This window comes from Camelus bactrianus, chromosome 9, assembly GCF_048773025.1.
Source record: "Camelus bactrianus isolate YW-2024 breed Bactrian camel chromosome 9, ASM4877302v1, whole genome shotgun sequence".
Taxonomy (NCBI): domain Eukaryota; kingdom Metazoa; phylum Chordata; class Mammalia; order Artiodactyla; family Camelidae; genus Camelus; species Camelus bactrianus.
This window is the reverse complement of record NC_133547.1, coordinates 51,405,162-51,428,318: the sequence shown is the minus strand read 5'-3', so window position 1 is coordinate 51,428,318 and position 23,157 is coordinate 51,405,162. Positions and strand designations below refer to the sequence as shown.

At 53.9% G+C, this 23,157-nt stretch overlaps 1 protein-coding gene across 3 annotated transcripts in view; it reads left to right on the top strand.

Moving 5' to 3' along the window:
• CMIP (c-Maf inducing protein) overlaps positions 1 to 23,157 on the top strand; it is a 220,598-nt gene that overhangs the window by 186,393 nt on the left and 11,048 nt on the right. For all 3 annotated transcript variants that reach the window (XM_074370363.1, XM_010967605.3, XM_045505419.2), the window contains 8 exons: positions 23 to 103; positions 3,955 to 4,058; positions 4,923 to 5,027; positions 8,591 to 8,944; positions 17,074 to 17,139; positions 18,391 to 18,417; positions 18,719 to 18,767; positions 21,310 to 21,417. In XM_074370363.1, the coding sequence (XP_074226464.1) occupies positions 23 to 103; positions 3,955 to 4,058; positions 4,923 to 5,027; positions 8,591 to 8,944; positions 17,074 to 17,139; positions 18,391 to 18,417; positions 18,719 to 18,767; positions 21,310 to 21,417 (894 nt within the window). The remainder of the gene's footprint in view (positions 1 to 22; positions 104 to 3,954; positions 4,059 to 4,922; positions 5,028 to 8,590; positions 8,945 to 17,073; positions 17,140 to 18,390; positions 18,418 to 18,718; positions 18,768 to 21,309; positions 21,418 to 23,157) is intronic.

Below are 23,157 nucleotides of genomic sequence, written 5' to 3'. Positions count from 1 at the left end.
CCATGTCCTCCTGTCTCCCCAGCACTGCAGAGAGCGGCCCCGGTCCATGGTGGTCATCGAAGTGTTCACGCCCGTGGTCCAGAGAATCCTCAAGCATAACATGGTGAGTTCTCCCGACACCCAGCACCCGCACCGCAGAGGCTTTCACTCTTCCAGAGAGTCAGGGAGTGGGGCTGGCCGGCTGCTGGCCAGGGACTGGGTTTGGGATTCGGTAAGTTGGAAGTTTTCATGCAGCCTGTCCCAGTTGGCTAAATATTTTGCTATTAATTCAACAGGAAGAATCTTTTCACAGTAAGAATGTGGCTGAGGAGAAGAGATAAGTCTCCTGTGTGTGCGTAGTCACAAATAATGTCTGTAGAAACTCTGCCCTCGAGGAGGGAGAGTGAACTCCTCGCTTCTTAAGTGGGTGCTGCCCATAGTGATGAACAGGGGAAGATGGGAAAGAGTGGCCATAGGATGCAGAAACCTGACAGTCGTGACCTTGCCCAGGTGGTGAAGGTCAATATCAACAGTGGTCAGTCACAGCATGGCACATATCCTTGATGTGATGTGAGGAGGCGGGCCTGGACCTCCGAGGTCTTCTCTTTCAAACCCACAGCCCCAGTGTGATCGTGAGAAAAACTTCAGACCATTCCCAGCTGAGGGACGTTCTGCAGAACACCTGACGGTCCTCAGAACCGCCGGGTCGTCACAACAAGGAGAGTCTGAGAAACAGCCACAGTCTAGGGGCCCCAGGAGACACAACAGCTGAGTGTAGTGGGGTGTTCTGGATGGGATCTGGGGCAGCAAAAGGACCTTAGGGGAAAACTGAGGAAATCTGCATAAAGTATGGACTTCAGTTAATTTCTTTTCAAATGGGCAGAATTTCATTGCACTCTCACAGTGGGCTGGGCACTTGCACACTCAGTGAACTGGGCTCTCATGACCGCTGGCCCTTTTGCATTCTCTCATCAGTCCAGTGAGAGCAGCAGATGTCACTGTTTTCTCCATATGACACGTGAGGAAACAGGCTTAGCAAAGTCCATTAACCGGCCCCAGGGCCACAGCTGCAAATAAGAACAACCAGATATTTGTGGTGCACCATTTAGAGCCGGACTCAGTGTGATGCCCCACTGCATTATGTCTTGTAACCCTCGTGACAGCCCAGGACCTCCTTCTACAGATGAGAAGGCCAAGACCCAGAAAGTTCGAAAGGTTGCTCCAGGAACCTCTGGGCGGCTGTGCTTTCTCATGTATCGTACCAGGCAGCAGACAGTCTGAAGCAAGGGCTGGTGTCCCAGCATGCTCTGATGAGCCGGCCACCAGCCTGGATTGAAGTCACCTGGGTGGCAGGAGACATCTGTGTCATTGCTGCACAGGTTGGGCCACTGAGTCAGTTGTGGGGTGACTGTGACTACTGCCCCCGGCCCCATCAAGAGGCAGCATATGAAAATAGCTCTGAGAAAGGGTGACCTGCTCACAGCTTTCCTGCCTCCACACCATGCCCCCAAAGACTAGAGTATAGGTTTACCCCGCTCCCCAATCAGGAATGGAAACATAGGGTACATGTGCCACAAGGCCCTAGCCCACACTCATGGCAGACATCATTAATCGATTACAGCACTCTTCTGCAGAGCCCAGAGGTCACTTCAGAATTTCTCAACACAGCACTCCAGGCAGCCGCTACCAGCTGAACTTTGTTGGTACCAGAGGACTCTCTCGACCGTCCTCTTTGAGTGATCACACCCCAGAATTGAATTGTTGCTTATTTCTGAAACCTCCTTAATTTGAGATAAATGCATTTCTTGTTTTCTGAACGCAGGGAAAAGGGATACTCCATCTGATTCTTTCTCCAGGAATAAGAAAGAAACTCTCCTTGGGGGGCGGGGGGGTGGATTCTGCCTTAATTTGGGTTTAGTAGTTTCAAAGACACTGTCTGGCTTGAGCCAGCTGGGAGGAAAGGGTCCCTGATTGTTAACTTTAAAGTCACTGTGGGTGTGGTGTGAGGTGAGGGCCATGCCCTTTCAGAGTCCAGAGCAAAAGTTCTGGAGTTTCTTTTGCCAAGGACCTCCTCTCATCACAACCGGTTAGTGGCAGAGCCACACCTCCAGGGTGACTGGCCGGGGCTCGTGCCTCCTCAGGCATGTAAACATTTTTCCACGCTCCGTGGCAGTCAACAGACTGTTTAATAAGGATCTTTTAGGACATCTGATTTCTAAGGGAAAAAGTCAAAATTCAGGCAACCTCCCAAGGCTTAACCATACAACATCTCTCTTATATCTGGTTAGTTTTATGGGCCTGGAGTGTTGACCATGTAGTAATTTTCTGGATAAAAATCAGAACAGCTACAGGGCAAATCCAGAATTTATAGCATCTGTTGTGGCCTGGCAGAGATCAGGGACCCCTAGGCATGCGTCCTCACTTCACTTTTAAAGAACTCTCTCTATGTGACCCCCGTGTCTGGGGATGCTTTAAAGTCCCAACCCCACTTGCTCTTGACATCCACTAATTACACGTCGTGAACGGTGTCAGAAGAGAATTGTAGACAGGACCCGGGGGATTAGGCCCTCCTACAGAAGAAGAGATGAGTGTTCAGCAGTGATTGTGGCTCACAGCAGGCTTTGGTGTCACTCATTTAATGCTCCCTAAAGCTTAGTCATTGGCCAGAGCACATTTTGGAGCGGGGCTCTCTGCTGGCGTGGGGTGGCTAGTCACTGCTTAGTGAATGTGCCTGGCCTGCCACCAGCCACATGCCTGTCAGCAGAGTGGGACTTCCCTTCTCCCCACGTTCAGTGTTTCTCATTAAGGAAGCACTTGAACGTTTGGGAAATAGGGGAGATCACACTCCACCGTGGTGTGCTGGGGTTTCCAAGGTCCCTCATTCTCAGAATGCATCTTTTGTAAGTATATCGTGTGCCCCATTTCATGGATGAGCAACTGAATCTAGATTGAGTGTCTCAAAGAGTGTTACTCAGTGGGCCAAAATAAAAATTAGATACAGGGGAACAGGAGGTATAGCTCAGTGGTAGAGTGTTTGCTTAGCATACATGAGGTCCTGGATTCAATCCACAGTACCTCCGTTAAAATTTTTTTAAAAATTAGATGCAAATGGAAGCAGCCCTTAAGTATGTTCCTCTAGAGATTCTAAACAGTTAGCTCAACTGCATCCCCAAGAATGATTATGGTCCCTATGCCCACGTGCCACTCATTGGCGTGTTCTTGTGGCCAAGTAGCAAGAAGATGAGACTATAGTCCCTAGTGGACCACTGGGTGATGCGACCTCCTGCTTTCCAAGGGGAACATATTTGATGTCGCTAAAGAGGCAAAATGTCCCTCACTCACGTATCAAAAGGCCACTAGACTGATCTATAATGTTAGTTTCCAAGAAAATGACCTTCACTATCCAGAAATCTAATAGCAAAGGTAACAGCAGTTAGCAGGGTTTAGTTGAAGCAGTTTTTATAGAATCATAAGACCTCAGAGGTAGAAGGGGCTTAGAGATCCATTCTTGCAGCCCTTGTTCCACAGTGGGGACAGTAAGGCCCAGAGTGGGACATGGCTGCCCAAGGCCACACAGGTTTCCTGTTACCCTCTTCCCGGGGACTCGGGGCCTCTGGGCATCTTCCTCAGTTTGAAATCACAGTCAAGCTTCAGTCTTCTCTTCATGCAGGGGCCTCAGCTTCTAGCTTAGCTGAGCTCTGTTGCCGATCCACTAACATGCAGCGTCGGGGAGGCTGAAAACATCCTTCTCCAAGGATGTCGCTCATTGGAGCAGCGGGGCCCCTCTGTCAGGGTGTGATCTGGAGTGTGGCGGGGCCGGGTCTTCGTGTGTGCTTTCTAGAAAGAAGAGCTGGCTGGTATCTCCCCGCTGCCGCCCACACCATCATCTCCAGGCAGAGTGGATCCCCCACCCCTTCTGGTGTCTCAGCCTCCTTGGCAACGTCTCCCAACTCCTGCCCTCTGCTCTTTCTGCAGGACTTTGGGAAGTGCCCACGACTGAGGCTGTTTACTCAGGAGTACATCCTTGCCTTGAACGAGCTCAACGCAGGGATGGAGGTGGTAAAGAAGTTCATTCAGAGGTGGGTCTTCCAGCCAGACCCCCCTCCCCATCCCGGCCTGTGAGCCAGCTTTCCTCTGCGCCAGACCCACTCGCTCCATCGATGCCCAGAAAAGAGTACTGGCGACCCGAGGCCTCTTCTGCAAGGGCCTCCTGGGTCCTCCTGAGCACGTGTGGTCTGAGGCACTTCCTTGCTGTGTGACACTGAGCCACTCACTGTACCTCTCTAATCCGGTTTCCCCTGCTGTCCCCAGGGGTGCTTGTGCAGTTAAATAAGCTAACATATAAGAAGGCCCCTAGCACAGTGCCTGATGCTCAGTAGGAACTCAGGAAATGGTAACAGTCCTGATAATAAGAGTATTTCCACGGGTCCCCCCATGGGTGCTGGGTGTGTGGGGAATGATCTCCTGGTGGCCCTGGAGAGTCACCACTGGGGACTTGAACAGCTGCCTCCCAGACTTGGCCCAGAGGAAGCCAGATATTCTGATTCTTACTCCCTTCTGTTGTTTGGGGCAGTGGGGTGGGGGTGCTTTTGCTTTGATTTTTACATTTTTTTTCTCCACGCCTCAGTTTCCTCATCTGTCAGGTGAGAACCGTAGTTCCCACTTTATCCAGTTAATGCAAGGCTTCAGCGAGCGCATACACGGAACACCAAGAATAACGTGGAAGTGTGACAAGAACGTTAGCGTCATCGTCATGACTCTTCATTTTTTTAAAGAAAATCAAAATAGGCTGTTTAAGCCAGTTCCAAAGCTGCATATTTCCTAAATATACTCACCCCAACAAAGGGATTGGAGCACCCCACCCCCAACTTCTTCCTGAACGGCACCCGGGCCTCCCCTGGCCTCCCTGTCACCTTCTCACCCCGCCCTCTGCTCTTTTCCAGCATGCACGGCCCCACCGGGCACTGCCCCCACCCCCGGGTCCTGCCCAACCTGGTGGCTGTGTGCCTGGCCGCCATCTACTCCTGCTATGAAGAGTTCATCAACAGGTCAGTCACCACCGCCGCTGGGAGGGCCTGGGTAGGCCACAGGACAGTACACACCCAACCAGGCAGGGAGGTGGAGTGGCTTTTGCCGAGTCTGTCTCAAGAGTGTTTGCCAAATCCCCGGTGCTCACTGATGCCAGGGCCTAGAACCCAGGAATGTGACTGGAAAAGCAAACACTGTGAATCAATGCTGGTGCTGCAAGACCATTGTGTTGACTTGGCTTTAGGAACAAGAGTTTTATTCTGAAGATTTCTCACCACCTGGCATCTGTGACTGGAAGAAGGCATGACAGAGCCACTGTCTCGGGTCCCCCAGGGTTTGGTTGCAAGCAGCTTATTAGGGAAGTAACCCCAGGAAGCAGCAGGAGGGGGTCTAGGAGGAGGACAGCCAGTAAGGTCTGTGTTCATAAGCCGGTGACCCCTGTGGGCACCGATGCCTTCCCCACTGGGACCTCCTGGGAGACCATGTGGAATGTTCTCTGAGTCCTTCCCCTGAGGGATGGTGATGCTGGAGTAGTTACTTACCAACTCCCATTCTTCCCAGACTGATGATGGCTCCTGGGATGAAGAGTGACGCGAATGCCACTAGTTGTACAGAACTTTCTACGTTGATCCCTGGGGTCATTAGAGAGGATATGATACGCAGGGCATAGGTGGCATCTGTGGCAGCTGCCCTGTCTAGTTGTTGGAGAGGTACACTGCACAACTCCATGAGGACCAAAATGTGTCCAGGCACCACTCGAGCTGGAGGCACAGCAGGAGTATGTATCCATCCCTAAAAGGCAGTGGAACATCACTAAAAACCTGTGCAGTTGGGGCAACCTGGAGGTGTCACACTGGTCATTCCCAAGTGCCTGTTCTCTGCCCTGAAACATGTTATATTAAAAGAAAGAAAAAGAAGAAGGAAATCAGAGGGGCCCTAGAGCAGAGTTTCCCTGAATAGGAGCAGAAAGCAGAAAGAAGTCTCTCTCAGCTCCCATTGAGGAGAAGGGCAGAGGTGGAAAGAGCCAGAATCAGGAGCCGTGCGTGCTGTTGCACAGATAGGGGACTAGGGGCAGCAGCAGCCAGCCTTGTCCTTCCCCTGTCCTCTCAACTCTTGTATCGTGAGGGCCCGTTATGTGCCAGGTGCTGACAGTACAAAGTGAACGAGCCAGTGGGGCCCCTGCCCTCGCAGAATGGATGGTGGAGCAGTGCTGAGCTGCTCCTGGGGGTCATGTTAAAATGTAGACTCAGGCTCAGTGGGTCTGGGGCAGCGCCTGAGACTGTCTAACAGACTCCCAGTAATGCTGATGCCTCTGGTTGGGGACCACACTTTGAGCAGCAGAGCTGTGTGTCAGTTTCAGTTTTTATTCTGAGAGCGTGGGAGTCGCCAATAGATTTTAAGCAGAAAGGGACTTGATGTCAGTTTCCAGACCCTCCTCGGGCTGCTGCTGCAGGGAGGGTGGACTGCAGGGGCCCAGTGTGACCCTGGGATACCGTTTGGTGGTGGCTGCAACTAGGTACCCAGGGTGAAAACCTAGGGAGGGCCGGGCGGGTCCTGCCGCCTGCCACAGGCCTCCTCCAACGCCTGGCTCAAAACAGCCCAGCCCCCTTGGAGCCCTCAGCAGTTTGGAAATCATGCCGAGGGCTGCAAGACCTTTCCTGGGCTCAGGCCCATCCCACCCTGTTGGTCAGTCCCTGGAAGATAAAGCCCCACGATGTCCTATGGGCCCGTCCATGGTGCTCTCAGTGGGTACGTGATGTACTCACACACAAAAGAACAGACAGCTTGACCCAGGTTAACGTAGCTTGCTGGAAAATCACCCAGTCTGAGCCAAATAGCCTTGAAAAATCCACTCCTAAATCCCAGCAAAGGCAAAGAGGATGGAGCTGAGCATTTGGGTAGCAAATTAGCTCTGAGCGCATGAAGATAGCTCCACCGCCTCCCCCACCAGACCACACACAATTTTCCATCAGCCACTGAATCCTCGGACTTTAGCTAATGGGTTTTGTTTTTCTCCAGCAAGGTTTAAAGTATGTTTATCAGACATCCTTGGTGGGCTTAGCTCAGGCCTGGCTCATGACACATGGGTGAATTCAGGCCCTCCGAGTGCATCAGGCGTGAGTTCTGTGTTCAACGCAGTCCTTGTGCATAAGGAGCGTGCACGTCTCTTTGGAAGGACAGGCACGTGCATGTGGCACATTTAGAGAGGGACTGATGAGCAGCTGTTCGTGATCATATCATCAAGTTCTTAGTATGTTGGAGCAGTGGGCTCAACGTTGGCTGCACACACGGGAATCCCTAAAAATTACTGGTGTCTGGACCCCACCCCAGAGATTCCAACCTAATTGGACCTCAGGATGTTTAGAAGTGCCCCAAGGGATACTAGTGCCCAGCCAGGAGTGGAAAGCTCTGAGCCAGGAAGGGTGAGGGTGGCTGGTGGAAGAAATCCTGGAAGACTTCTTGGAGGAGGAGGACCTGCCTGGGCCCATACAGGATTTTGGAAGTGCAGAGACCTGGCTTCAAATCCCAGCCCCCTCTACTTACAAGCTATGTGATCCAGGGTAGTCATTTGACCTCTGATAGCGTCTTTACTCACCTGTACCAAGGAGGTGATAATACCTACCATTCAGAAATATCTGAGAATGTATGTGTGGTCTGTGTGATAGCATTTAGCCCTGTGCCAGGGACACCAACAAAGGAAACTCATTGGTGGAGTTCCCTTCCTTCTAACGTGCCTCCCTGTAATGTTTGGAAGCACCCAGTGAGGAGGCATTTTATTCAGCCTCAAAGCTCTGACAAGTCCTGCCATAAAGAGATCTCATCTCATTGTGTTGGGCTCAGCATTTCCCCAAAACATGTGACCTCAAGGATGCCATAGTGCCCTTTTCTTAGCTCACACCCGTTAACAGCCTGCATGAGCATTGTTCCTCCAGTCAGTGGAGACGCTGTCAATATTGGGTTAGCCAAGGGTTCTGGGGGAGCTGTGGTCAGGAGGGACCTGTAGACTCCAGGGGGTGAGATCTGGGGTTTGGTGCCCCTTTGAAGTGGGTTCACAGGTGGAGAAGCAGATGCTGACTTTCTCACCTAGCAGAGGTGGGACATTATGGCATCAGGGGAGGCAGGCAGTTAGACTACAGGAAGTGACAAGAAGCATGGTCGCTTAGCAGGTCTCCTTGGTGTGTCAGGAAGGTGGCCAGGGAAGGCTTCTTGGTGGAGGTGAACACTGAGGCCCTTACGATTCTTGTGTAGAGGTTAACATTGACTTATTCATTCCACAAGTTTCTGCCAAATGCCTGCTGTGTGCTGGGACTACAGCGTGTGCCTTAGTGCCAGGCAGCCTGGATTTGGATACCATGTGCAACTCTCCCTGTCTGAGGCCTTGAGCAAGCTGCCTTCTCAGACTGAGCCTGTCTCCTCACTGGTGGGATGGGATCCGGTGGCACCAGCTCACAGCATTGCCGTGGGGCCTGGGGGCATTTAGCAGGGTGCAGCCTGGCGCCTGGGAGCACCCACTAGAACACAGCTCGCGGCTTCTGTGACTCCCCAGGGCCTGTCCTCACACCCCTCTCCACCTCTCCCCCAGCCGCGACAATTCCCCCAGCCTGAAGGAGATACGGAATGGCTGCCAGCAGCCCTGCGACCGGAAGCCCACCTTACCTCTGCGCCTTCTGCACCCCAGCCCGGACCTGGTGTCTCAGGAAGCCACGCTGTCCGAGGCACGGCTCAAATCGGTGGTCGTGGCCTCCAGCGAGATCCACGTGGAGGTGGAGCACGCCAGCACTGCCAAGCCAGCGCTGACGGCCAGCGCGGGCAACGACAGCGAGCCCAACCTCATTGACTGCCTCATGGTCAGCCCCGCCTGCAGCACCATGAGCATCGAGCTGGGCCCCCAGGCTGACCGCACGCTCGGCTGCTACGTGGAGATCCTCAAGCTGCTGTGAGTGTCCCCTCGGCCTGCCCGGCCCCTCGGGTAGGGGAGGGGCTGGGCTCTGCAGCTACCCGGGAACACACCAGCATGGGCCTGCCGAGTGTGCACACTTGAGTTGGGGTGCTCATGAGTGTGGGTGCACAGGATGCAGATTTAGGGATGAGGGTATTCATTTGGGGTACATATATATCCATGTAGGATGCATGCCGGGCTATGTGTACAGGTGGAGAATCTGGGCCCGCGTGTACGGTATATGCATGGGCATAATGTATACATGTGTACCCACAAGTTTGAGAACGTGTGAGTATATACACCTGCCAGGATGTGCTTGGGCACACGGGTAGCTAAGTATGTTTGTGTGTGGACCTCTGCAAGGGTGTAGGGTGTGGGCTCATTCTGAGTTTGGAATTGTCCTTGTATGTGTGTAAGTGGCTTTGGGTGTATGAGGGCATGACAGCACATGGGTGGTTGCCCGAGTGTGTGTGTGTGTGTGTGTGTGTGTGTCTGCATATGGATGTGTTGGATGTGGGATATATGTGGATTTCTCTGTAGGGGCCAAATCTGTGTTTTGAATGCCTGTGAGTGTAAGTGTACAAGCGTGGTTGTGTCTGGGTGCCTGTGCTGCTTCTGTGCATGAGTGGCTGTGAGTGCACACATGTGGGTGTGAACATTTGTGCACAAGAGTTGGTGTGTGTGTTTCCCTGTGTGTGTGCAGATATGCCCATGAGCCTGCATAATGAGTGTGTTTCTGTGCTACGTGATCTGTGCTTGCTTTGTGCTTGGTGTGTATTTGATGTCCTGTTCCAGCACCTCCCCCGCCCCCTACAGCCTCATCTGATGGGCAGGGTGGGAGTGTGGTGAGCAGGTCAGGCTCCATGCAGCCTGGCTGGTGGGAGCCAGGAGACCCGGTCTGCCCTGGGTGGTGCTGCTTCTGAGCTGGGTGCCTCAGGCCTGTGCCTGCCCCTCCCTGAGCCTCACTTGTGTGACTCTAGAATGAAGGGGTGAGGTCTTAGTCTTTGTCCCTTTGTCCCCAAGGGTCTTACCAGTGCCACATTCACACTGTACCACCCAGACCCATCTCAAACTAGCACACCTGGTTCCTGGAGCCCCAGGTGGTTGTCCCTTCCCTTCCTTCCTGCACTGAGCTCTGGGGTTCAGTGGGGCAGCGTGGCCTGGAGAACCTAGCAGATGCCTCCCCCACTTGCTCCCACGAGAACAGGACTCTGCCTTGCTCTCAGGGATGCCTTTCCAGGTGCTGTTGGTGGCGGGAGATGGGCTTTTCCCAGGGATTGGGGCCTGACAGCATGGTCACATCTGACCGATGCACGGTGCTTAACTAGAGGCGGGGCACCAGGGCCCCTCGATCTTGGGGGCCTGGCTCCTGGGGCTGGTCAGTGTCACCAGGGTTTCCCTGAGGCCCTGCGTCATCACTGAGCTCTGCAGCGTTTGTTCTGCTCTCTTGAGAGCCAAGTGCTGCCTGGAGCGCACTCATGACCTGGAGGGTGAAGGCCACCTGCCAGCTGCCTGGTGAGCTGGTGAATGGGCAGTGCCTAGGGAGGCCCCATGCTCTAAAAGCAAGGCCTGTGGTCTCTGTGAAGGTGAGCAGGTTCATGCGCACACACTCCCACATGTGCATACACAAATACCAATGCACCTTTGCACAGTGGCTTCTCCTGTTTGAAGGAGACTGTGGATACAGGCTCCCCAAACACTTCCTCTGCCCCTGCTTTGACCCGGGAAAGGAGACAGTGAGGCCTCCTGGGGTGTTGGTTCCAGCCTGGCCCGTGGTTCCAGCAGCTGGGACCAGCTGAGGCACAGCTGCATTTAGCGACACCCCCACCCACACTAACCAGAGCACATTCCAGATTCTGCTCAGGGAGCATCTCCAACAACATGTCTCAAGTTTCTCCGAGGCTGGAGGAGTCCTCACTTTCTCCCAGGGGTGTGGGCAGCCCTCCAAGGGACAGGCCACCCGTGGCCCGTGTCTCCTCCTCACCCTGGCTAAGGCAGGCCCCGCCAGGCCAGAGACAGCCCTGCTCTCCCCCTCGGCCCCTGACTCTGGCTGTTTCCCGCAAACACCTGAAGCTCCCAGGCCTTCCGCTGGCTCCTATTTCTCATTAAGCACTAAGGGTTTGAGCTTCATCATGCAGTTGATACAGATTTTTTTTCCTTCTTCATAAACATGCTCATGAATGAGGATTCTGTTCTTGCTGATCTGCTTCCAGACCTCCTGCCTGCCCGCATTGCCCAGCTGCCAGGTCATGGGTAGGGGTCAGGAGGCCAGGCAGGGGCAGCCTGCTGGGAGCCAGGAGGTGTTCCTCATCTCCACTTGGAGGAACACCTCCTATCCTGCCAGAAATTCTCCACGAAGCAGGGTTCATACTTTTAGAAGCCTTTTTCACCTTGGGGGAACTCCAAACACGATTTAGGCCTGATAACTTCTGTTCCTAGCAACTTTCCTTCTCTGACTCTGTTGCCTGCTGGAGTCACTGGCCCACTGGAGGGCTGGAGACATGTCTGATCCACAAAACCCCAGCAGGTCCAAGCGCTCCAAAGTACGATAGTCTTCAGAGCCAGACTGCTGGGTTCAGGGGCCATGGATGTCAATGTCAGCCTATGACCTTGGGCTGGTTACTCGCCCTCTCTGAGTCACAGCTGCCTCCAGGCAGTAGAGTGAGACGGAGGCCTGGCTCCGGGCCCCAGCACAGAGCCGGCACCTTGCAGGCGTAGATACTGGGCAAGTGGGAGTTACTACACTTTCCCACTACAACTGTGTTTCCTCTATTTTAAGATACAGATGGGAGTAAGATGTACCATTGATTTAATAACAGCACTGTGAGAGGGGAAAAAACCCAACGTGGCATTCAGTGCATACTTGGTTTGCAAGAAGTGTGCATCTGAGAATTGAGGAGATGTGGTCTTATGACTTAATCTGCTGTGGAACTGCAGGCAGCACTCTTGGCTTCTCTCGGTCTCAGTTTTCTTGTCTTTAAAATGGGTGTCTTCCTCAGAAGGGCTATTGTGAGAATTTAGTGACATTGGACTTGGTGAGAAGTGATCTGCTCTTATCAATAGGAGGGCTCCCAGATGAGAGTAACTTGTAAAGGATGAAAGAACAGGAACTTATGTGAAATTGAGGGGTCTTATCAGCACGTTGAGGGGGCGAAAGAAGCCATGCTTAGTATCTTGGCCCAACCTAGCCAACCATGTCCACCAGAACAGGCCCCAATGCTTCCTGGGGGAGTGGGCAGCTCGCCCACCTTGCAGCCAGGGACACTGATTAGTTGTTTTCCCATTGGAAGGACCTCAAATAGTTAGAATTTGACACTTTGAAAATTAACAGAGGCCACAAAAAGTTCCCTGGAGACTCTTGAAAAGGAAAACTATTCTCAGCACAGGTCAAGGTTGATGCTGAAGTCATCGCCCTGGGAGGCCCGGGCTGGATGGTGCAATGGAAAGAATGTGGACTTGGGAGCCGGACAGAGCAGGCCTGGGCTCTAGTTGTTTAGAGTCCAGCTCTTAACCTGCTGGGCACCTGTGTGCGATTCATTAATTAATTGATTTGCCCATCTATTTATGCATTCTTTCATTGCTTACTGCACACCTGGGTGAGCCAGGTTCTGTGCTAAAGCAGGAACCCGACTGGTGCCCTTGCTCTCAGTCCCTATGAATCTGAGTAGCACCAGGCACTGAAAGCAGTGAAGTCACCTGTCCAGTGGGATGGAGTGTGGGAATCTGCAGGCACACATGGAAGGCAGGCATCGGGGATATCGCCCAGGATGGTCCTGCTCGGTGAGGAGTGGGCTCAGCCAGATGGTGCAGCTCAGCTGAGGGGAAACACCAGGAGTTCAGTGCAGGGAAGGGGGACTGTTTGGGGGCTTGGAGACCTTGGCAGACAACAAGTGGCTGAAATAGCCTCCAACAGGCTGGGAGATGGAGAGCGGGGTTGCAAGCAATGGTAGGACAGGATGAAGTCCGCGAGAGTTGCTGGAGAGTCTAAGGAGGCGTGGACCAGGGCCAGCCCTTCCTCAAGGTCAGCTTGCCCTCCGCTGGCCACTGTCTTCCCACTGGGACTCGGGGTCGGGAGCTGGGTGCCTGGGCTGGGGCTGGGGGGTGGAAGGACCACCTCCTTGGTTAGACCCACTGGCTGGGGAGTCGGCTGGACCAGGGTCCAAACTTTCTCCCCAGCATTTAAATGATTTTGGACAATGAATCCACCTCTCTGAGCCTTGGTTTTCCAGTTGTGAAATGAGGATAAGGATCCCTGTTGACACATTCTGGCTCTCAGGGCTGCCTTGAGAATTCAGTGAATTCAAGTGTACCAAGCATTTGTCACAGCACTGGGCACCCTGCAGGCTTGTGGCAAGGACAGGCACCCCACCTCCATCATCAGCATCTTTGCGTGGGCTCCTGGCGAGGGTTTTAGATGACAGCTTCAGAGCAGCAGAGATACATATATGTACAGTACATGTATGTCTGTGCATAGTATATGTACTCGTATAGAGGAATCGATCTCTTTGGAAACTTTCGAATGCAAATTCCTGGGACACATGGTCACTCTGTAAAACCCACATGCTCCCTGGAGCATCTGCAGCCAGTGGATACGCTCTGCAGCCCTGGAAGGTCCCTGGTAGGATGACAGGGCAGGAGGGGGGATTCACCCAGGTCCCCAGCCTCAGAGATAGTGGCCACTCATTTCTTACCTTGGATTTTAATCCCTGGGCCAGCTGGTTCCCCTTTTGAGGGAGCAAACACTTCTAAGTCTATACACTAGCAGGAGCAAAGCAGAATGAGGTGTGTCCCTGACACACCCTTCTTGAACCCTGGGCTGCGTTAGGTGCCTCATTCATGGTCTTCTAGAAATACCATGGATCTCCCATTGGTCTCCTAGGTCTTGTTCTGCCCTAGCTCGCCCCCCGGGACCCCCTTTGAGGAGTCTACCCCCACCCCCACCCGAGGGAGCCTGTGTTCTCCAGGCTGCTCTCTCCAAGAGAGAGCTGGGGTTCAGGTTGGGCACTGCATGCACACAGCCGTCAGGGCCAGGCCTGCTGACCCAGACCAGTGTGCTGGGGACTCTGGCTTCTCAGAGGCTCGCGTGACCCCAGGGCCTGCAGGCTGGTACGTCGGCTGCTGTTCTGCTGGGCAGGTCGGCACTCTCCCCAGGCCATGCAGAAGATCCCGTGAATCGGGGGACATGGTGTGCTGGGAGGAAGCATCTCGTTCACGGGACAGGTCTGAGTTCTGGTCTAGGCAGCACTCGTCAAGTTGGGTTACAATTCCACCAAGCATGCGCTGCCTCTGCCAGGTCAAGGTGGCTCCCCAGATCCTCAGAACTGCCGTGCCCCCCATTTCTCACATCCACCCCTTCACCTACCCAGCTTGTCCCTGGTGTTACTCACCCCAAATGCAGCAAGAGAAAGGCAGTTCTTGGCCATCTAGGTTCTGAACCACTCGTGGAGAGCAGCCTGAGGCCAGAGGCCTGGGTTTCTTGCTCACATAGCCTTGTTCAAGTCCAGCTTCTCCCCTCATTAGCTCTGTGATCTTCAGCAGGTGTCCTGACCTCTTTGGGCTTCCATTTCTCATCTGTAAATGGAGATTATAGGATTAAATGTGTGGTGCTTGACATCTGAGTCTCATCAGAGGCCCTCAGGATGCTTAAGGCACCTGTCCATCCTGGGGATGGGCAATTGGGCCTCTCGTCGCCCGGCCTGCAGCTCTCTCTTCCATCCCAGGCCAGCCTGGCTGCCAGCCCGGAGCCCAGCACTGCTCTCAGAATGTTCATGGCACGTGCTCTGCTGGCCACGGGGATCCCATGCCCATTCCTGTGCCTGGCTAGTTCCCCGGGGCTCCTAGTTTCCCACCCTCTGCCCAACACACCCACTGTGCACCCCAAACAGTTGGACCTGGCATTTGGAGTGGGGCCAGGAGCCAACCGCAGACTTGGAGCTGGGCAGGGCTGAGGGCAGGAAGGAAGTCTGTCTGCACTCTTCCTCTTTCTTCATCCCCACATCTCCCTCCTGGTCCTGCGTGAACTGCCCTGGCAGAGCCACCAGGAGGCCAAGCTCCAGGCTGGGGAGACACGGGAGGAAGAGGGCTTACACCCAGACCCCTGCCCCAGCCCCAGCCTCTTACCAAGCTTAGCACCCAGCGACACAGGTGATGCGCACTGTTCATTGATCATGTCCCCTTCCGCTCAGGAGTGAGCCCTGGGCCGGGCCCTGGAGCCCAGTATGTACACACCCGGCAAGGCCCCCTGAACTCTGATTATGGGTGAGTTACTGTCTCCTTAGAGTTTTCTGTACTTAATGGCATTTCTACGTAGAACATGTTTTATTTAAAGAAAACTAGTGAGCGTGCTTTTTCTGGAAGGAACGGGCCAGCCTCCGCCTGTGGAAACAGGAGCCATGAGGCGCTATGTTGTTCAGTGGTAGGAGCACAGACGTGAGAGCCGGGCTCCTGGGGTCAAACCCCAGCTCCTTCCAACTGTGTGACCTTGGGCCGGTACTTCTTACTGAGACTGTCTTCTTACCTATAGAATGGGGAAGGCAGGTGCAGCCAGCTCACCGGGTCTCTGGGAGGAACATATGGGCTGAACCGTGTGTGTACTTGGAATAGCCCCTGGCTCGTGACAAGCACTGTCTGTGATGTTTGCTCCTGTTACTTTTAGATTTTCTGGAAACCGTGAGTCAGTGACAGGTGAGGTGAGGAGGGATTTGGAGGGAAGATAAGTTAGCAAAAATCAATGGTCCCCCCGTCCCCCAAAAAGACACACACAGGTATGAGATCACAAGGGATCTCTGTGTCCTGAAGAGGGCTCCTTGTGCCCAGCCACCCACGGGTGGCAGAGAGCATGTGCCCAGCCTCGGACACTGGAGTCCTAGGACCTGGCTGGGAAGCCTTGCTCCGAGCTTGATCGGGTGGGTCGGGAGGCCCTCAGGGCCTCTCTTTCCTACCTGTAGGGCAGGTGTGATACTCCCGTCCTCAAGGGCCTGTTCTGAGGATTAAGTAAGCCAGTCTGTGCCCAGTGCACGGCCTGGTAAGTGCTCAGTACACCTCAGCTGGTACCACTATTAGGACTTATCTCACGCCAGCAGGCTTTTCTGGGAATTCTTTTGTGTGTGTCCTGCTTTTGCGTCTTTCCTCCGAGCACTCTGGGGTGTGTGCTGGATTCTGAAGGCTGCCACCTTATCACCGGTTTATTTGGAAGAAGGAGGGGTGGGAACAGTTCCTACCCAGGGGTTATCTAAAGTGTGCAGTATTGCTGGGGGCAAGTGTTTTTTCTTGGAGGTGGAAAGATTGTCCTCTTTTTTTGGTATAAAATATGGACATACAGCACATACTGAGAGAGCAATTAGGAAAAAATGTTGAGAAAGCTCCTTGGGGTAGGGGGCAGAGGGGCCCAAAGGATGAAAAGAAGATTGAAAAACAGTGAATTCTAAACCTAAAGGAGCCCTGGAGCCATAGGACCAAGAATTAGGACTGGGGTCTGGGGCCACCCTCTGCCTGGGCCAAGTTCCAGCACAGACCAGGGGACTTAAACAACGGAAATATGTTTTCTCCCAGTTCCGGAGGCTGGAACTCTGAAATCAAGCGTGGGTGTTTTTCGTTCTCTGAGGCCTCTCTCCTCGGTTTGTAGATGGTTGTCCCTCTGGGTGTCTGTAGCCTAATCTCTGTTTATAAGGACATCAGTCAGACTGGATTAGGACCCACCCTAATGACTTCATTTTACCTCTTTCACCTCTTTAAAGGCCCTACCTCCATCCAGTTAAGTCCTGAGGTGCTAGGGGTTAGGACTTCAACATACGAATTTGAGGGGGATGCATGTCAGCCTGTAAAACCCCTCGATAGTTCAAAAGACAGAACAAATCAGGGAGGATGGAGTCCCCGGGAGCAGGTGGGTAGCCCCTTCAGTGGCTGTGAGGAGGTCTCTGCACAGGCTTGTCTGCCAGGCCTTGAGGCCATGCTGCAGGCACCAGCTGCTTGTCCCCTGGGGCCCCTGGAAGCTGCTGTGACCAGAGCAGAGCTGGAGCCCCATGAGTCCCTGCCGGCCACTCGCCCCATCTTGACCCTCAGTAACAATGCACTGTAAACCTCCCCTCATCCAGACCAGACCTGACCGCCGTCCCCTCTCGTTCCAGGTCCGACTATGATGACTGGAGACCGTCTCTGGCCAGCTTGCTTCAACCCATTCCATTCCCCAAAGAGTAAGTCCCACACAAATCTCCGGAACCCTCCGGCCCGAGAGAAAAACCCCCATCGCCAACCAAGGCCTTAGCAGGGGGACCAGTCCGCTCATGGAAGCACCTGGGGACACACACACAAGAGTGGAACATGGAGATGTTGATCCTTAGTCCTCAGCTGCGGGACCCTGGGGGGGTACACAAACCTCCCCTCAAAAAACTGGGGAAATCACCTCACTGCCTTGTGAGATGGTTGCACTGAGCTAAGAGTACAAAGCCCTCCCCACCATGCCTTCACGCAGTAAAGTTAGCGGTTTTCATTGTGCATCAGATGGGAACAGGAAAACCTGCCTCTCCTGTCTCCAGGGGTCATGGTAAAAATCAAAAGATAATGCGTATGGAATTGCTTTATCCGCTCTACAGCAAACACTAAAAGCCGTCTTATTACTTGCATTACGATTATTAGCTTGTGCTCCATGTGAGTGGGGCCAGAGATGGACCCTTCCGCGTCTCTTGCCGGCCCTTATCCCAGTATTGAATTTACCCCAGGAAAATAGGGAGAAACCGCTTCTGGTGGATAATGGCCCAAGGAGAAGGCCCTAAATGCCTGCAGGCCTCTGTTTTGATAGATATGAAGAAGCCAGGCCCCAGGAGGCAGCTCCCAACTCCCCCAGGAGCCGATTAACGAGCCAGTGTTTATGAAATGCGGCTCTCCGAGGGGGACATTACACTCAGTAATTGCCCCATTTGCCGGCCTGGCTGGTCCCTGGAGCCCCCAGGAATTGAGACCGGAGAAATCTGACTCCTGAGAGCAGTGGCGTCATTGGCTGCTGCCACCGGGACGCACTTGACCCTGGGCCCCTGACGCAACTCGCCCGGAGAGCAGTCCCCGATCACCGCTCTGATGTATGGCAGTAATTAGTACGGCCGTACCTTAATTGTGGAACAATTAACAAACACACCTGGGTCCCTGGTGCCCACGTGCACACACACACTCACAGGCGTCCCGGTGAGTGCCACTCCTGTTTACAGGTGCAGGGCCTGGGGGCACAGGGGGCCCAGCCTGTTCCCCTTACTCTAATCCATCACCTCGTCAAAGGAGGCCTTTGTTCCATTGTTTCAGTCAGGGACAGAATGTTGGTGTTTCATGTTCAACCTCTTCATTCCTCGAATCAGACAGAAAGCCTGGCTGTCCCCAGAGGAAGACCTCTGGGTCAATGTGCTGTTTCGAAAGTGCCCTGCTCACTGCACTTTTCCCTTTGTTTTTTGCTCCAGAGCTCTCGCACACGAGAAGTTCACCAAGTGAGTATTTGGGCAACGCCCTTGTTAGCTTCTTCCGGGATGAATGTCCACTGTCCTGCGGTCATCCCCAGCTGCCAGCCCTCCTTCCGGCCCATCCTCTTCACGTACATTCTGGGAGGCAAGGATGGCTCCTCCTGGAAGTTCTCCCAAGACACGTGTCCAGACCTGTCCAGGCGTCTCCTGATCCCACCAGCTCAGCCAGGCTCCCCTCCCCTGCCCCAGCCCTCCCCTCAGCACCCCATCCTGGTCCACCCAAGCCAGGACCCTGGGAATGACTCTGCCCCCACCCCATCTCTTTCAGGGAACTGAAGTATGTGATTCAAAGGTTTGCCGAAGACCCACGACAAGAGGTGAGGCCTCCTTCACTCCCTCGCAGGCGTGTTGTCAGGGCTGCGGCAGGATGCGTGTGGCTGTCAGGGCCTCCTTGTCACCCAAGGGCGTTCAGAACAGTTCACAAAGGCTCCTCGCCTGTGCACAGACACAGCCCCCACCCCTGAGGATTTGAGCCTGGCCCGTGATGGCAGTGTTTCACTGTAAACTCAGGCTGCCTGAGGCAGTTTCCTACCCGTTGTCTCTTGAGCACATGCCTTGATGTAGGGCCAGGCTGGCATCAGGGCTCCTAACCAGCCCCGAGATAGCATTGCATGCTCTGTGGTACTGCCATTCTGAGAATCAGTGGCCGGGGAAGACGCCTGAGCTGGGATCTGAGCCGAGTTTCATTTCCTGGGCATGACGGCCTATGGCCTCTCTGAGGGGCTACTCTGTCCCTCCAACAGCTAAGCAACAGCCAGACTTCAGGGCCGCCTTCCGTCCTGGAGCCTCTGTGTGAACAAGGACTCAGAGTGGGCCGGGAGCGCACCCAGCCGATCTTCACTGCATCACTGTAATGACAACATCCAGCCTTCACTGGGTGCTCGCCCCATGTCAGGAAGATGCATTTTCTCACTTAATCCTCACGAGAATCCTCTGAGTAGGAGCTATTACTAGCCCCATTTTACATCAGAATTACCCTCCTTTTGGGATTACATGCCCAAGGTCACACAACTGGTACATTGGCCGAGGCAGGATTCGAACCCACGGAGTCAGGCTCCAGAGCGTGCAGTAACTGGCCCTGCAGTGTGAACACCGGGCCAATCGGGGCTGCCCTGAGGCACTCGGGCCCTTCTCTGTGCACATGGATTCTGGAATGTGAGGATCTGGCTCCCAGGCAGGCGCAAGCTCAGGCACGGGCACCCCCAGCAGAGCAGGAGGACAAGGCCGGGCAGAGGGAGGGAGTTGTTCTCAGTGGAGCCAGAATATGTTCTCTTAAAGCCACACTGTAAAACCTAGTTCTAGAAAGATCTAGAATTATCTAGTTCTAAGTTCCATGATTCTGTTTGATTCCAAAAGTGAACTTCAGGCATGGTAGGAGAAGGCAAAAATGGTAGACAGGGAGCTTTTAAATATCTGGGTACCAGTAATGGTCTCCATCATTCTCAAACCTGAGCGTTCCTCACCGTGCATGGAAGCGGATTTTCAGAATTCCCCTGGAAAGCAAGGCTTTATTTCAAACACAAAGTTTGACATTGATGAATAAAAGTACCAGCTGCTTCCCAGAGCAGCACAGCAGCAGCACCAAGGGCCAGGAGGGGACTTTACCAGCCAGGACAACACCCACAAGGGGGCCGCGGACAAGCCCTGGCCTTGCCTCTCACTCCCAGCTCCTTTGACTTCCTCTCCGGGTTCTCTTCTCCCTCCCCTCTCTTCCCCTTCCCTCCTTCCTCCCACCTCCTCCCTCCTAGATGGAGCCAGGAGTTGTTTTCTTATCAATTCTTTGTCTGTTGAATAGAGTTTGATACTCTTGGTTCCTTATTTCTTTGAAGCAGACAAGCTAACATTTGATCGTCTTCCAACTCAGAGGGAAAAATCAAAGCACCACCACCCCTGTTTTCTGTTTACTTGTGTGTGGGTTGTGATCAATTGAGCATCTGTGAGTAAGTGACTCTGGGCAGCAGATCGTCCTTCAGTCCTGAAGGAAATGGTGGGACACTTCCCTCAGCTCCCTTCTGAGGACAGGGAGGAGAAGGAGAAACAAAAGCCTTTGTTTCTCTCTCTCTCTCTGCAATTACAGCAGGGCCGGGGTGGATGTGGAATTCCTCCCACACAAGCACACGTGTTTGCACACACACCACCCACACACAGACTCATGGAGCTCTGGGAAGGCATCTGGGAGCCATGGAGAGACCTGTGCTTTGGGCATTGAAATTGCCCCCCACTCTGGACAGAGACCCTTTCTCCTAACGAGAAGGTGGCCGAGTCCCAGTGAGAGTGGGAGAGGGAGTTTAACAAGACAGAGACTCACCCAAGGGTCTTCGCCCACAAGGGTGAAGTAGGAAGCTCAGGAGGGAAGCAGGCAGATGCCCTGGGAGTAAGGGTCAGTAGTAGAGGGAGCAGAAACCCAGAGAGTGAGCAGGGCAGAGGCTCGGAAAGAAAGGAGGGCAGAGAGAGAGGAGCTGGAGACGCAGAGACCCAGACAGAAAGGAGAAAAGAAATGCCCCCGTCAAAGGCATAGGAGAAGGGAGGCTGGGTCTGAGCATTCGCCTTGTGCCTCTACCCTGCCTTGGCCACAGCCTTGCTTCATTCAGGACAGTGACCTGAGCCAGGGCCCGGCCCTCCATCCCGGAGAGCTGGAGGCAAATGGCTAGAGTTCTGTGGTTTCCAGGTACCACGGTTTTCCCCAGAAGGCCTTCCATGGAATTTAGTGGAAGGCTGGGAGTCTCTGGACTAAACAAAGTCAAACAGATCTCTGAACTGCAGGACTTGTCCTAGCCTTTGACATTTGCATGTGTGGACCGTGGGCACTGTTATGGTCGGGTCTGCAGGGAGCTGACTGAGTGCTTCTCTCTGTGGCAGGTCCACTCGTGCCTGCTGAGCGTGCGTGCTGGCAAAGATGGCTGGTTTCAGCTCTACAGCCCCGGAGGGGTGGCCTGCGACGATGACGGGGAGCTGTTCGCCAGCATGGTACGTTGGGACTGGACCGGAGCTGGGGGCAAGCACTGGCTGCGGCCAGCCTGGGAATCTCCAGGCTAAAAGGATGCTGCTGGTGAAAACAGCAGTGGTGGCAACAGCCACAAATGTCACTTTCTTGTTTCTTACCTGGGAGGCACTGAGCCAAGGGCTTAACAGTCCTGCTCTCACTCAGGCTCCCTCAGGATGTGAGGAGGTGACACCTCCTGTCACCCCATTTTACAGACAAAGTGTTTACTGCCCAAGCTCATGTGGTTTGCTGTAGTGGCAGGCGACATTCAAGGGACTGAGTGCTTCAAGTGCACAGGGATCCTAGAAGGCGCTGCAGATCCACCAGCTTGTCCAATCTTTGCAATAAGGTCAGGATGACTGGCCCAACTTGGAGATGAGGGTCTGAGGTCACCAAACCCATAACAGCATCCTTGGTGACTTCCAGTACTTTCTTTGTGCACAGTATCAAACAGTCTTCATGGCAACCCTATCCCTTAACTACACCTATATTGAAACAGGTCCAGAGAGGTGCAGTGGCCGGCCCAAGATCACACAGGTCTCTGGCCTCCAAGTTCCTCTCTTGGCCAGGCTCACGCTGTCCAGAGCTGGCTCTTCCTCCAGTAGCAGAGAGTGTCCGTCTGGTGAAAGGCAGCCCAGAAGCCCCTCCCCCAGGGCAGGTGCTCCTCTGGGTGGCCTAGTCTGCTTACTGACAAAACTATCTCTGTTCCACAATCATGCATGTTCCACTCCATGAGAAGGCACAAGCCTCGGCCAGACCTGGCTAAGGTTGCAGCCGTGCTGTGCTAGCCTGATATCCTTGGACCAGTAAACTCCCTCTCTGGGCTTCAGTTTCCTCATCTGTGGAACAGAGTGCTCAGTGCTGGTGTCTCAGGGTCACCATGGCAATTGTCTGCACTAATAGATGCGAGGTGACTGGCCAGGGCCTGACGCACAGTCAGTGCTTGGAAGTGATGGCTGTGGTTATTCGCATCCCTCTTGGGCGGCCAGTTCTGCTGGGTGAGCAGCTCAGAACACCACAGCGAACTTAGCGGCCGTGTTTGTGCAGTGACAACAAACCCAGACACCGCCTCTGGAACGTTTCTTGAAAGGGGCTTATTTTTAGGTTCCTTTCCTTATGCACTCGCTCTCCACCCCTTACCTGCAGCCTGACGGGTCCCCTTTGAGTGGCCTGTGTGTCCTGGAAATGCCGGTCCTGCCTGCCTGCACCACCTCTCTCTCACCTCTCACGGGTTCCTCTGATGTCACAGCTTCACCATGGCAACTCCCTGTTGTTCCCCCACCCCTTGGTATGGGGCCTCTGTGTGAGAAAGAAGTCAGGGAGCTGGCAGCTTCCCAGCCTGAGAGATTGCATTTGTGTGCCAGAATTGTTAATGATGGAGCAGAAAAAAAAATATACGTGGGGAAGAAGGCAGGCAGCCCCTGGGATGGCAGTGCATCGTTTCCATGGAGACGCATGGCATGGAAGAGGTCCCCTTGATTAGGCTGCCATTTCCAACCATGGAAGGGCATTTGTTCTTACGTGAAGTCAGGGGAGCGCAAACTAGGTGTTTGGCCTTCCAGCCCGTTGGTTGGGGACCCCTGCCCTTGGGCTTCATCCCCAGATACACCAGAAAGAAACATAGTTTTCTTAATGCCTGCCCCACACAAAACCTGAGATGGAGCAGAATTTACCCATTCTTGAATTTCTAGAGCAGGTGATCTCTCATAATACCTTCAGGGCTC